A 13,613-nucleotide genomic window follows, 5' to 3' on the forward strand; every position below is an offset into this window, starting at 1 on the left:
TCAGCAGTATGAAATCAATATAAAAACTAAAACACAGCATAAACCAAACCTCACACACCTTCTCCATGATGCTGTTGAAGGTTTCTCTGTCGCTGCTGTCGATGAATCGATCAGCGATCACTCTGCTACACTCATGGTGGAAGAGAGCAGAGAGGAGCTCAGAGCTCTGACACACCTCAGACGTCACAGTCAGGATCCCCTGAAATACGACATGACCCACATTGTGACGTGTTCCAGTAACGCGACACACACTGGGACGTGTTCCAATAACTAATCAATAACACACAGTGACAAGTGAAACCTGCATCTAAAACTTTACTCAGTTGCAAAAGTATTAGCCGTTTGATGTTCAGAAATACCAAAATAAAGGTCCTCATACTGCAGAATGAACAGTGTAAGATGATCTATGTGTTCACATGTCTGACTGCTGCATTACACTGCTGACGTGTTCAGATCAGCTGACTGATTTCCTGAGAGGTCAGACATGTTAGGCTCATACACACTTCAAGACGTTTTAGATGATACTGACACAAATGTGCTGTCCGTCAGTGGTATGGAAACTATTTTAACTACAGAGTGATAAATGTAGGGGTGTAAAATAGTGCTAAATAGTAAAAAAGTGGAAACACTCAAGAAAAGAAGAACCTCTAAAGAAAGAAAAGGCAGAAAGTGTTTTGCTTCAGAGGTATTCAGACTAAATGATGTGTGTTTTCTACCTGCCAGATTCTGCTGAGGTCCCTCAGGTTGAAGATGTAGTGAAACTTCGCAGGTGACGGTAACATCTGAGGAAACGCAGAGAGGAGAAGGTTTCATTAGGTTTGTTTGAATCTGGTCAACAGCCGGTGGCTGAAAGGGAGGCCACTGAGGGTCAAACTATAGACAAATGATTGTGTGTGCAGAGGTTAGCAAAACAAGTAGAAGAAAGAAGTAAGTTATAAACCTGTACCGCTGGGATATACATCTGGCCTTCAGAATAAAAGCTGGGAGTGATACTAACTTATTTGGACAGTCTGCCTGCAGATAGTTTAGGGTAACATTTTAACTGTTTCACTTAATCTGTAGCTGTTTAACAGATTATCAATATACGAGTACATGTGACAAGTCATGAACATACACTAACCAAGATGTTTTATAGCTTTTATTTGTCAAACCGATGAATTATTGAATCAACTGAACAAATGAGCTGTTGTATTGTTACAAACCCTCTATAAACTCTCTGCAGGCAGACTGTTACCAAATATTCTGATAAAAAACTAGATTAGATATTGTTTCATTCTGTTATTATCTAAGTACCTCTCCTGACTGGAGCTTTACGCACGCATGACTTTTTATTGATCTGTGCCTTCATTTAGTGTTTAGTGAGATTAAATAACTAAATGTGTTACTTATTGTGAGAAGCTTACATCAGGAGTCTTAATTATTCCATTAACACATTATTTTAAGTCAACTGTACTTTTACTGTACTTTGATTTTCTTTTTAACAAAACTTTTCTAAATTCTAAATAGAAGCACACACAATAAATAGAAAAAAATCATAAAAAGAAAAGACAAACAACCAAAGATTAACATATTCTTGCCACGAATGGATTATGACTCAAACGTGCTTCAACAAATAATTTTCCTGAACAACATCTATATTATCTACAGAGCAGAGAAAGATTAAACTCTTTAGATAAAACTCAGAGTGATGGAAAAACTGGATTTTGAATAAAATGCAGGAAAGAAGAACAAAAGGTTTTTTATGTTACAGAAAGAAGCAAAAACAAATCAGGCACAAGATGTGAGCATCTAAGAAAGAAGTCAGGAATGTTTTACCTTGGCCTTCACGGCCTGCCACACCCGCCTGGTGGTGGGTACGAGGGTGGCGGCGAGGTCGCAGACCCCGGCGGGGAAGCCTCTCTCTGGGCAGAAGTATCCCTGAGCCACAGTGCTGAAGATCTTATCAATGGAGGAGTTGGAGGGCAGCGTGCAGTTAAAGATGGAGAACTGCCTCTTCAGACGCTGCGGGATGTCGTTCCGCCCGCCGCCCGGGTGGATCATGGCCGCCACCAGCTGTTAAAGGTTATTACACTCTTCATTCAGTCATTTATCATCCAGCTTTAATACTGTTAATGATTCTGAGAGGGGTCATTTGAACCAGAACAGTCTAACTCAAATAACTTTTCTTAAAATATACTCTTTAGAAAATATAAATCTTACTGACAATAAATACAGAACAAACAATGTGTACTTGTGTGGGTACACAACCAAAAAATCTCCAGGCTTTGATGACAAGTGCATGCGGTTGAAAGCTCTAGTAAAATGTAGTAAGTGGACCTTTGAGTTGTGCTCCACTACAGTTCAAAAGACTGAACCTCCAAGCTGAAATCTAAACACCGGCGTCGTGAAGTGGAAACTAAATAATAAATAAATAAAAGTGACTTTAGAGAAGAAGCTTGATGATCCCGCAGGTGTCGCCTCCATGTTGTTACCTGAACGTCCACCACAGTGATGAACTCTCCTGGACGGTCCAAACTGTAGAAACCTCCCTGCTCCATCAGCTGACGCACAATCTCATTGGTTATCTGAGGGAGACAGGGGGCGGGGACAAATACAACAATCTGATAGGTGCTTATTCTAAAGTGTGGGGGAACAGTGGAGCTCAATAATGTGATTGGTTATAGACGTGTGAGGTGGAGGTTTATAATAAAAACAACAGTGCCAAAGACCCACTGGTTATTTGTGTAGATCTGAGGGGAGGAGAGCAGAAATTACATAATAATAAAAATAAATAGATTATTGATGTTATTTCTGGAAGTGCAAGCAAATTTACATTTCAATAATCTGATATTTAATTAATTCAATTGTTGTGGAGCCATTCAGTAGAAAATCCAGTAAAGACCGGATCATATTTTTATGATAATTCAAAATAAGTGACAAGCAAACAAGACACAGAAGGAGAAAGGAAACTAGCTGAAATTGGCCAATCAGAGAGGGCCTGAAGCCGACCTGGTCTCCCCATTCGTTGATAACAGGCATGTTGATGTCGTCTATGAAGACCGTCATCCTGCGTCCGGCCGGCGGCCCGTAGGTGGCGCCCATTCGTTTATCGATGTAGCTCTCGATGGTTCTCTGGAACATGCTGGGCAGCGTGGCCGACGAGAAGTTCACCGTCTTACTGAGGTGGAGCTCCGGGTCGAGCTTACTGGTGTAGCCCTGCAGGGGGAGCCAGAGAGACACACACAGCATTAGCATGAGCTAACTTAACCTTTCTCTAATGGCCTCTAGATGCTGCAAGAAGTCAGTGACGTGGCCCTTTGAGAGCAGGGTGCCTCACTTTGATCATGACGGTCTTGGCGGTCCCCTGCTCTCCGATCAGCAGCACGGCCTTCCTCTGCTTCACGATGGTCTGCATCAAGAAGTCCGTCCTCACGTTGTCCACGTTGGGAACCAGGATGGACGAGTAGTCTGGGATGTGGTCTTTGGGGTAGACATATTCTGGGACCTGCGCATTTAATTTAGTGGTTAAGATCTCAAACCAAATACCCAACATGTCAGGTTGCAAAGACAACCAGAACCTTCTGACGATGCAGGATATTTGAAGTGTGTCAAAGTGTCCTGGACCTCCTACCACGTGCTCTGTGTTTGTGAGTCTGGAGGAGACACGTTTGTAAATGTATGTAAGACACAGTTTAGTGTCCACAGACCTTGTTGGACCAGTGCTCCCACTGTCCCTGCTCGTTGACGGTGAACTCAAAGATGGTCTGGTCGTCCTGAGTGTGCGGTAGGTCTAGAGACGAGCTGAAGCGCTTCAGAAACACAACAAAGAAGACCCGTTAGCGCCCCATAAATGACCAAGCAATCAGGTGACTGACGTTCTTTAAAATCATTCATAGATTAAAGAAAAATGTTGTAATGTGAATTCTATAATTGCATTACTGAACATGGTCATGTGACCTCTTGGCTCTCTGGGGCCTCTGAATGAGAGGTAGAAGGTCAGCTGAAGGTAAATGTTTGCAGCCTAGAGGATGCTTAGATCTACATGTGAAAAGTAGAAGGCTTTTACAAGGAGTATTTAGAATGTGAGTGTTCTCCACAGACAAGAGCGCCACCTACAGACAGACGAAGTGCATCAACAGACAGAAAGGATTCTCACACACACACACACACACCTTTATGAAGGCCTCCATCTTGGCTCTGTCGTCCAGCTCCAGCACCGCCCCCAGAGACCACATCACCGCAAACACAAACAGCCGACCCACATCGCCACGGCAACCCTGTTTCTCCTCCGCTGCTGGGAGCAAACCCTGAACACACCAACGTGAAAAAAACAAAAACAAACGCAGAATGACGCGCGACACCACAAACATCAGGCCTCGTAAAGAAAAAGCTAGGGGGAGGAATTATTTACTGAGATTTTCAATGAAGGTTTTTACTGTGTTTACTGTGTTTCACTCCTGCGTCGTACCTGCAGCAGGTCAATGGTCTGTCTGATGTACATACACTCCAGCACCTGCATCTTAGGAGACACAGCAGTGGAGACAAAGTCCAACAAGTCCTGTAGGAGGAACAGAAAAAAACATCACAAAGCTTTTCTTTTTCTTCTGTCTCGTTGTTCTTCAGTGCACAGACAGAGAACATTTACAAAGAGACCCACACCATATATTTTCTCTCTGCTGTAATTTTGAAATCTCTAAAAATGCTAATTTGAAAAGCTGTCCCGACTTTCGTCCTCCTGACCTGGTAGCAGCAGGTGAAGCAGAGTTTCAGGGCGTCGGCCTGCTGGTGCGGTAGCTTCTGTAACCAGGCCTGCAGGATGGGGCTCCAGCCGAGCACCGAGGAGCTCATAAACACCATCCCGTTCCTGGACACCGTGGCCGGGGAGGCGTTGTCGATGTTGTGGGGCTCAAAGACAATCTGGAGGCCGGACACAGAAGACGTGGCTTCACTTTAGTTTCTAAACCTCCTCTGGCTCTGTTGTTTGATTAAGTTAAAATATACTGATCGGGAATCCCAAGTTCTCACAACACTGGACTCTGATTGGCTGACAGCGGCTGCTTCAGGTCACGTAAACCTGCTCACTGAAACATGATAGACAGACAGATGTTGTGAGGTCACCTTGCAGCAGGGAGCCATGGGGATTCGGTCGCCGTTCGCCAGCGTCAGAGTTTTATTGTCGTCCAGAACGGAGTTAAGGTTCTCGATCCAGATGGCGTCAACCGGACCATCCAGCACGATCCAGATGTATTCACCCTGAGACACACAAAGTTCTGACATACTGTACATGTCCTGCTGTGGCTTTGTTTACCTTCTCACTTTGTAGATGCATTTATCTTTGCAACTTTTGAGATATGATAAAAACTATTAATTACTAATTATTAATAATTCTTAATTCTCATCTTATAATTATGCACTTTTATCTCTGTGGAGGAAAAAAGTTAAACACATCAATACACACATGCAATACATATCATCCAGATTAAATCAAGTTATAAAAGACTTAAAAGTTTTGAGAATCAGTTTTAAAAAAGTCTGAGTTTGTCCTGCAGGTTATTCCACAGCTGAGGTGCAACAACAAAAGCTGTCCTATTTAGTCACTAATTCAGATATAGTTATTTCAGAACCATTATTAAATTATTAAATCTCTTACTGTTTGTACAGTTTAGGGTCTGGATTGTTTACTGATTTTCTCCTGAGCTTTATAGTAGTAGAAAGACATGAAAATGAGACTTGAAAGAGGTTAAACATTCAGGTAAACCATGTCTGGAAGCTAAAATATGCATCCACCTTCTTGGCCTTGAGAGTCTTCCTCCACAATGTGGAGAAGATGCCGTCGGTCCAGTCGTTGGTGGTGACGTCCAGCGTGCCGAACATCTGCGAGGCCGTGATCGCTTTGGGGTTCATCCTCATCTCCCGGTGTGGGGAGCCGCACTCTGACATGGCCTTCATCAGCGTGTGGATGCAGGCAGTCTTCCCGGCTCCGCTGGGGCCCAACGTCATCATGCCTGCAGGAGGACAGCTGTACTTATTCCACTGAGGATGTGTAATGATGCTGGACATGTCTGCAGTCATTTTTCCATTATTCTTCAGAAGGAGTTTATCGTTTATAGGTCATGTAGAGAAATAAAACAGTTTAACTTTATTTTACTCCTCCTTAAACTCATAATTTCCTGGAAGTTTTGATTTAATCAGGCACACATGTTTTATTAAATGTTCTGAGTTAGTATAATTCCAAACATGAATGTGTGAGAAACCTGACATCTAGTGGTAAAAAGCAGGTACTGAATACCACCTTGTTTTGCTGGTCATGTGTAGAAATAAAACATAAGTAGGAGGATGGAAAGCACCTGCTGTTTAGAAATGCATATCGGCTCTCCAGATTTTAATACCACCATGACCTCTTCTATAACACCATGTTTATCTCCACTAATGTTCTCTAAGAATAGATAAATCATCAGGATTTTATTTGATCCATACAACAGTTTCATATTCTGTCTCAAATGATCCGTACCATGTCGGACTCGCTGCGTCTCGTAGAGCTGAACCAGTTTGAGGATCCAGGGGGGATGAGGGATGAGACCGGCCTGCTGAGCTTGACTGAAGATGGACGACTCCAAGTCTGGATACCCTGCTTTATCCAGAACTACAGAGGAGGGGGAGGATAAAAAACTCTTAAAATATTTTTTAGGAGTAAGTGGCTACTAAACTTGTGACTAGAATATGAATACATACAAAATAGACAGCTGCAGAATAAAGCAGTCACTTCATGGACACTTTGGAAAATGTTCATGTGTTCATTTCCACAGTCAGAACCACTCTGATTAGAAACTCAGCAGACGGATGTTGTGGATCACATTCACTGACTGTGTTAGTGTGTTGCAGTTTGCTATGTATTGAGAGAGATAGAAACCTACCAATACCAGGAAACAGATCGTTGATCAGACTCATAAACAGAGGCTCATCCTCATCAACCTGCAGAGATCCAGAGAGAATCTGTGTTACTGCTGTGAAAATGTCACTAATAATCAGCATAAAATATTTCAACTCTTTAAGCTCAGAGACAAAATACAGGAATAGTAGCAGCATACATGCTTTATCCTCCTTCCAAGGTGGTAAATGTGTATTTCCCAGCATGCCTCTGTGACCAGGTAACAATAGGTGCGTTTCACTTCTTGCGGCGATCAGCAGCGCTGATTTAGCATGATGCATGCTGGTGCTGCAAAACGTAACTATGTCACATGACATCAAAACTTCGCAGGAGCAAGGCAGCTGCGTCCGGCGACTGCAGTTGCTTTTCATTGCTCACATTTGACAATGAAGCCAGCAAAAGTCATCTTGTGGCCAACTGTCAGAATAGCTTGCTCATAACTAATAAAACCTTAAACAACACAAAAGCCTTGTTTATGTTTTACAGATACATATAGTTATACATGTAGTCCTCTCTCTCCACAGTGTAGGTTACTACAAAACAAACACACCAGTTTAGAGAGGTTCATGTCTCTCAGGACCCTCATCACCACGGTCTTCTCTGGTTCTGACGGGTTGGATCTCTTCACAGCTCCCAGCGTCCTCAAAACCGACAAAATGTTCCTCAGACCAAAATCATAATGGACCTGTTATAAAGACATTATGGGATTATGTATGTTTGTAGCATTTTGAAAGAAATGAGAAGATCGCACTGAAACTGAGACACAAAGTCTTTTTGCTGTGGTGACTAAATTATAAGAATCTGGCAGCCTAGCGTCCTGCCGGACACGAGGAGTGGTGTTTCTGAAGTATCAAGTCTGACCTGCTTGGAGAGCTGCTCCTCGCACAGTTTGTAGAGGGTGTAGAACTTCCTGCTGAGGACCTGGTTGTCACGGAAACCTGCACTGGCCAGTTTGACCCTCATGATGATGGCCCGGTCCGGGACCATCATGGCTACTGTGCGGAACTGAATCTTCAGGTTTTCGGGCAGCTCCTGACGACCGGCGTAACCGGGGTTCTGGAGGACCAAGAAGTTACAGGTAAAGTCTGAAACTTTGTGGTCGGTTCCCCGCTAGTTCAAACCAAACTCTGGTTTAGAGGTACTTAAGTTCTAAAGCTCAGACTGGTTATAAGATAGATCAGTTCTAGAAGTCAGATTCTAAGGTAGTTCGTTTCTAAAGCACTCTGACTGGGTCTGATGTAGCTCTACAATTGCAGATTCTTCTGTGGTAGATAAGGTTTCTTTTTTTTACGGAGTTAAATAGATCTCCGATTAGAACGGATGGTATTGTAGAACTCTGTCGTTGGTTTTTATGGTGTTTCATTTCTAGAACCCACTGCTGAACAGTAGGCCTACTGCAGTTTACATTTTTTAACTCTTTAGGCCTTTTCACAAGGGAAGCGATTTACACGCCTAATTTTGTTGTAAAACCTCATTTATCCTCGCTCTGCACTCAAAACAAAATCCATTCACTCATGAGTATCTGGGGACAGATACATCACTTACAGTTTCTGTAATAGTTCTGTGAATGAATGACATTAAATCCTCATGCAGGTGCATCATTAGGTTCAGAGCTTCGTTACCATGGTGAGGAAGATGCCGAACTCAGGGTCCATGTCAACCACGTCTCCGTCAGTGAAGACAAACTGTTTCTTCTTGTTCTTCTTACACTGCAGGACGATGTAGATCTGCTGGGCGGCGACAGACAGGACCGGCAGCTCGATGCGGTTAAACTCATCAAAGCAACCCCAGGCTCCGGACTGGGCCAGACCTGCAGAGACGCACAACAAATTGGTGGACTTGTCCCAGTAGATCCTCTGGTGTTAGTTTAGTAACATTTTGTCTACATCTGGTTGCTCAGATGTTTGTTTGGACACCATGTCTAGCTTCTACCTGTTGACTGTAATTTTTGGATCTCTATCTGTTTTATCAGTGGTCAGTCACTACAGGACCTGAGTCTTCTTGAAATGTCTTATTTGAAAAGGAAGACAAGTAGTCTAAGTGGATTTTGTCGACTGTTCTGCATTGACTGTCTATGCTTGGATCTCCTCCTTGAATCCATCAGACAGCTGAAACATGATGCTCACTCTGTTTCCAGCAGCAAAGAGGGCAGAACAACTGCCCCCGTCAATGATATGAACATCTCTGGGCACCCAAATTTGCTCCGATTGTGCCGTTACCAGAAAAGTAGGTCAGGATTTTGTCCCTGACACTATTCTTGGAGCAAGAGATCTGCCCCCTTCAAATGCCAAAGATGTGAACCAATCTGAACTGGACTGAAATCCAAATACGTCCATACACTACTGCGCTATGACACACACATTTTCACACCTTTGTAGATGCGTCCAAGTCCTCTGTAGTCCATCTGGTCCGAACAGTTAAAAACCACCACATATTTCCCCAGACAGCGGCCCATGTCTTTAGTGGTTTCTGTCTTACCTGGACTCAAACACAGAATTAGTGGTACATGGAACTAAGTCAATATTGCTGTCACAAGAGACAAATACTGTTACCTGTTCCTGCCGGACCGGCCGGAGCTCCTCCCATACTCATCCCCAGAGCCTGGGACAAAGTTATGTAACACCTGGACAGATGTTCAAAAGAGGATTCACTTTTTTGGCTCTGACAGGGCAACGAAGGCATCGTCTCAATAATGGTATCAGCCAGCAGTTGGAGATGTGTTAATGTGTCAGGTGTCTGTGTACCTGTCGGTCAGCGGGGTGATGACCAGTCTGTCTGTACAGCCCAGGTATTCGTTGCAGTAGATGAATTCCACATCTGTGATTTGGATGACACATCTGTCCGTCTCTTCCAAGAAGTAAAACCGGGACTGTTTTTGCCACTCAAAGTCCAACGCAGATCGCACGTTCAGACGCACCTGATGGAGATAAAACACAACAGAAAATATTACACTACATCTTTTTACATCTTTCAATCCATCCCTCCGTCCACCCACCAGCTCGTCAAAGATGTCTCTCTGGTGGACGTGGATGGTGATGAGCGTCTCGTACTTGGTCCTCTCGTTTCTGCTCAGCTCCCTGGTCGTCATATCGATCAGCTCGTTGAGGAGGTCCAGGAACTTCTGATTGGTTGTCTGCATGATCTGTAAGCCAATGAGAGGGGACCGTGAGCGGAGATCATCTTCATGATAGTGAAAGATGTTTCCACTCTGCTCTTATTTCTAAATAAAATCACCTTCTTGTCAGACTTGCTGAGGACGAGCGCATCTTCTGCATCTTTGGTCCAGATCATCTGGATTCCCAGCAGGCCAACCTGAGCTGGAAACGCAGACTGGAACTCCAGCAGCTTCAGGCCCGGGTCGCTGATGGCCAGGTAGGCCTGACGAATGATAGCATGGAGGGTCTGCCTCACGCCTGCTAGCAACTGTCCTAACCACACCTCCACGTTCCCCTGGAAGAGACAAGTCTCCTTCATGAGGCAACATATAATCCATACTAATGAGACATGTTTCAGTGGACAAAAATTTAACAAAGCAGTGTGACTGTTTTTATTAGCAGCTATCTGGCATCCTAAATAAAGTTGTAGAAAACACCAACCTCTGTTATCATGCATGCACACCAGCCAAATTTCTGTTTATTATTATTTTACTACCAGTTTGGGATGACAAAGTCGTAAATATTCCAATCTTCACAAGGGCACTTTAATGTTAAAATTAGATTTAGGTTAGAACAACAGGCTAGATAACAGACTAAAACTATTTGCTAGATAAAACAAAATATGCTTCTGAAATAAACTGCCTACCCTAGCTTTAATGGAAAGTCCACATAAAGACAGTTAGACATGATTGTGTACCTGTGCCAGGATAGGCTGGCTCAGATCCACAGTTTCTCCTTCCTGAGACTGAAAACTGACGATCTGGTCGTAGATTTTCTCACTGAAAACAACTCTGTTAACGTTGTCAAACAGACTGAGCAGATGAGCCTAGAAAAACAATAACACCACAAGAAGGAAGCTAAGAGCAAGAAAATAAGAACAGAAATGGTATGTATTTTAGAAAAGGAACCTAAATGATAATAAAAAACTACATTTATAAAACTTTATTATGTATTTAACTGTATTTCTACGCTCTGTGTATCACTTGTGTGTTACCTGTATGGTGTGCGAGTCAGAGGCTTGGCCCAGAATCTCTAGCAGCGAGGGGTCAGACACAAAGAAGAAACGAGGAAACACCAAGCGCTTCTTCTCCAAGTAACCTGACAGAGACTTCTGACAGAGTTCCAGCTGCTCCAGGAGGTGAGGCAGCAACTGGAGGAGGAGGAAAGAAGAAGATGATCCTGGTTTGAATCAAGACTGAACAGACACAGTCTCATGTTTAACAACCATAGCAGAGTACTGTGAGTGTCGTGTTGCTCAGAGGCACGTGGGCGGCACCTGGCTGAGCGTCTCGTCTCCCACGCAGCACTGCACCACGTTGGGAAGCTCGTGTGCTCGCTGCATGATCCTCTGCCACGACTTGTCAATGTTCTGGAAACGTTTGGCCTCCTGGACGAGATAAAGACAAACTTTAGAGTTCCAACTACACACATAACACGGTGAACAAAAAACTTTAGAAATTTTCCAACTGAGCACCAACAACACTGTAACCAAAGTCACCATGGTGACGTGGTTTACAGCCGTGTCGATGATATGATCAGACTGCTGAGTGTTGTTTGTGACCTGAGGCAGCTGCTTGGCGATGTCTCCGCCCACGAACACGGCCTCCAGGTAGATCCAGAGGTTCTGAACCGACAACCACTTCTCGATGATCTCTGAGGTGTTGGAGAGTTTCTGGACCCAGAGCTGGATGGACGGCTTGAACGGAGCATTGTACCTGCAGGAGGCAGGACCACAGACGTTCATTCATTCCCTCACTGATCTTTCACACTGACATTTCCAAGCTTTTTCCTTCTTTTATTCCATTTCATTCTTTCTGACATGCTTGTTTTCATTTTTCCCTTTTAGATCTGTCTTTTCTACCTTTCAAGTCTTTTATTTCTTTATTTCCTTCTTTGCCCTGGCGCTGGTCCTAAATGTTGCTCATTAATTAACAGATCTTTCACAGGCATTTCCACGCTACTTCCTTTTTGTTTTTCCTATTCATTTCTCTGTTCTATCCATTTGATTATTTCATGCATTCCTTGTTTGTTACATTCTCGTCTCCTCACCTGTTGCTCAGCAGAGACGTCAGCACCATCAGACTGTCCTCCATCATGGAGATTTTCTCAGCCGTGTCGGCTCCTCTCAGCAGCAGTTCTCCTCTGGTCCTGAAGGTGGCGAAGCTGAGTGTCTGGCTGCTCCACTCGGCCACCACGTCCCTCAGCTTGGCCTCGATGTCCCGCTCCTTCACCGCGCTGATACAAACGTCCTGAAACACAGGAAAGCAACAAGAATCAGCAGTTTTCTTTCAGCGAGAGAGCAAGGCAAAAGTTTCTGTGGTAAAACCCGGAAAACTGGATATTTTCTATCATTTCAGGGTTGCAGAACTTTGAGTTTTGGATTTTTTTCCAGATTTCTGACTTTTCAAGGTTATTCCCAATTTTTTAAGATAATTCTCGACTTTTCAGGAACAAACAAAGAAACACAGGACTAAACGTGAAACTAAAAAGCTAAATCTCTTTATGTAATGAACAAAAACAAGTTCAGGAGGAACAGGTAAGTTTTACATTTGAAGAAGAGGCAGAATTATGTGAGACACATTAAAGATGAAATGAACTGCAGTGTGCCTTAAACCAAGATCTGAGAAAGAAGTGAAAGTAACAGAATTAAGGATACTGATTATGATATGTCCAGAGAGACACAACCAGCATCTGTTCGTAAACATCTTCAGCGTTCTCAGTACCTCAATGTCTTCTTTGTTTTTCAGCAGAGGAGCCTCCATGATGTTTCTCAGGGAGAAACTCTCTGATTCCACCTGGAAGCTGTGACCAGTCAGCTCACTGAGACGAGTCCAGTGTCTGGGCAGCATGGCCTGAAGGACACAGTGAGTTCACTGAACAGAATGACGATCACTGCCTTAAAGAGGATGTTTGCACATAACCAAGTTTAGGAATGAAAAAAATCTGTAATGTGGACATGGATCAAGCTGACAAGTCTGTCACTGAGGTGTAACGTGAGCCTTAAAACACACATTTAAACCATTGGAAAATTGCATTAAAATCATTTCACCCCCACAGAAACAGAAGTCTGACCTTGTTGGCCATCATGTAGAGCAGAGGACAGGTCTCAGTGAAGTCATCGATGGTTTTCTTCAGATCTCTGAAGGCCTGCCACTCCTTCAGCGCCTTCGGCAGCTTTCGGATCCTGAAAACGAAAGAAGACCCAGTGAGACGTGGAGCAATAGATGCACTCTGATGACCAAAACCTACATTTTAACTACATTAAAACATAAAAATATGTTGCTGCATGCATCTTAATCTAATCTAATGTCCAACATCAATGTTGGACAACATCAGAACCTGCTGCACCTGTTCTGGAAGTCCTGCAGCTCGGTGTTGATCTTCTCGATGTTGAGGTCGGCCCACAGGATGTCGTAGTATCCGGTGACGCTGTCGATGACAGAGTTGTACAAGGTGTAGAGTTTGGACAGCAGAGAGAGCTCCCTCTTGATCCTCTGCAGCTCCGGATACTCTGCAGGGAAGAGAGGCCGGATTAGGAAGGAAGGAGAGAA

At 43.7% G+C, this 13,613-nt stretch overlaps 1 protein-coding gene across 1 annotated transcript in view; it reads right to left on the bottom strand.

The window, feature by feature from the left end:
- Positions 1 to 13,613, bottom strand: part of dnah5l (dynein, axonemal, heavy chain 5 like) — a 48,366-nt gene that overhangs the window by 18,253 nt on the left and 16,500 nt on the right. The window contains exons 33-62 of the mRNA XM_038696913.1: positions 13,411 to 13,573; positions 13,135 to 13,246; positions 12,786 to 12,914; positions 12,112 to 12,311; positions 11,624 to 11,777; positions 11,339 to 11,449; positions 11,057 to 11,212; positions 10,760 to 10,888; positions 10,142 to 10,357; positions 9,903 to 10,049; positions 9,652 to 9,824; positions 9,460 to 9,530; positions 9,278 to 9,385; positions 8,530 to 8,717; positions 7,769 to 7,963; positions 7,458 to 7,592; positions 6,894 to 6,951; positions 6,491 to 6,622; positions 5,767 to 5,984; positions 5,098 to 5,232; positions 4,720 to 4,896; positions 4,448 to 4,537; positions 4,152 to 4,286; positions 3,687 to 3,788; positions 3,317 to 3,484; positions 2,989 to 3,195; positions 2,472 to 2,564; positions 1,816 to 2,052; positions 717 to 782; positions 59 to 199 (exon numbers count right to left, since the gene is read on the bottom strand). Of these exons, the coding sequence (XP_038552841.1) occupies positions 59 to 199; positions 717 to 782; positions 1,816 to 2,052; positions 2,472 to 2,564; positions 2,989 to 3,195; positions 3,317 to 3,484; positions 3,687 to 3,788; positions 4,152 to 4,286; positions 4,448 to 4,537; positions 4,720 to 4,896; positions 5,098 to 5,232; positions 5,767 to 5,984; positions 6,491 to 6,622; positions 6,894 to 6,951; positions 7,458 to 7,592; positions 7,769 to 7,963; positions 8,530 to 8,717; positions 9,278 to 9,385; positions 9,460 to 9,530; positions 9,652 to 9,824; positions 9,903 to 10,049; positions 10,142 to 10,357; positions 10,760 to 10,888; positions 11,057 to 11,212; positions 11,339 to 11,449; positions 11,624 to 11,777; positions 12,112 to 12,311; positions 12,786 to 12,914; positions 13,135 to 13,246; positions 13,411 to 13,573 (4,346 nt within the window). The remainder of the gene's footprint in view (positions 1 to 58; positions 200 to 716; positions 783 to 1,815; positions 2,053 to 2,471; positions 2,565 to 2,988; positions 3,196 to 3,316; positions 3,485 to 3,686; positions 3,789 to 4,151; positions 4,287 to 4,447; positions 4,538 to 4,719; positions 4,897 to 5,097; positions 5,233 to 5,766; positions 5,985 to 6,490; positions 6,623 to 6,893; positions 6,952 to 7,457; positions 7,593 to 7,768; positions 7,964 to 8,529; positions 8,718 to 9,277; positions 9,386 to 9,459; positions 9,531 to 9,651; positions 9,825 to 9,902; positions 10,050 to 10,141; positions 10,358 to 10,759; positions 10,889 to 11,056; positions 11,213 to 11,338; positions 11,450 to 11,623; positions 11,778 to 12,111; positions 12,312 to 12,785; positions 12,915 to 13,134; positions 13,247 to 13,410; positions 13,574 to 13,613) is intronic.

Source organism: Micropterus salmoides, unplaced genomic scaffold (assembly GCF_014851395.1).
Source record: "Micropterus salmoides isolate LMB-PRFRI ecotype aquatic unplaced genomic scaffold, ASM1485139v1 Ms_hic_scaffold_1, whole genome shotgun sequence".
In the NCBI taxonomy this organism is placed as follows: Eukaryota; Metazoa; Chordata; class Actinopteri; order Centrarchiformes; family Centrarchidae; genus Micropterus; species Micropterus salmoides.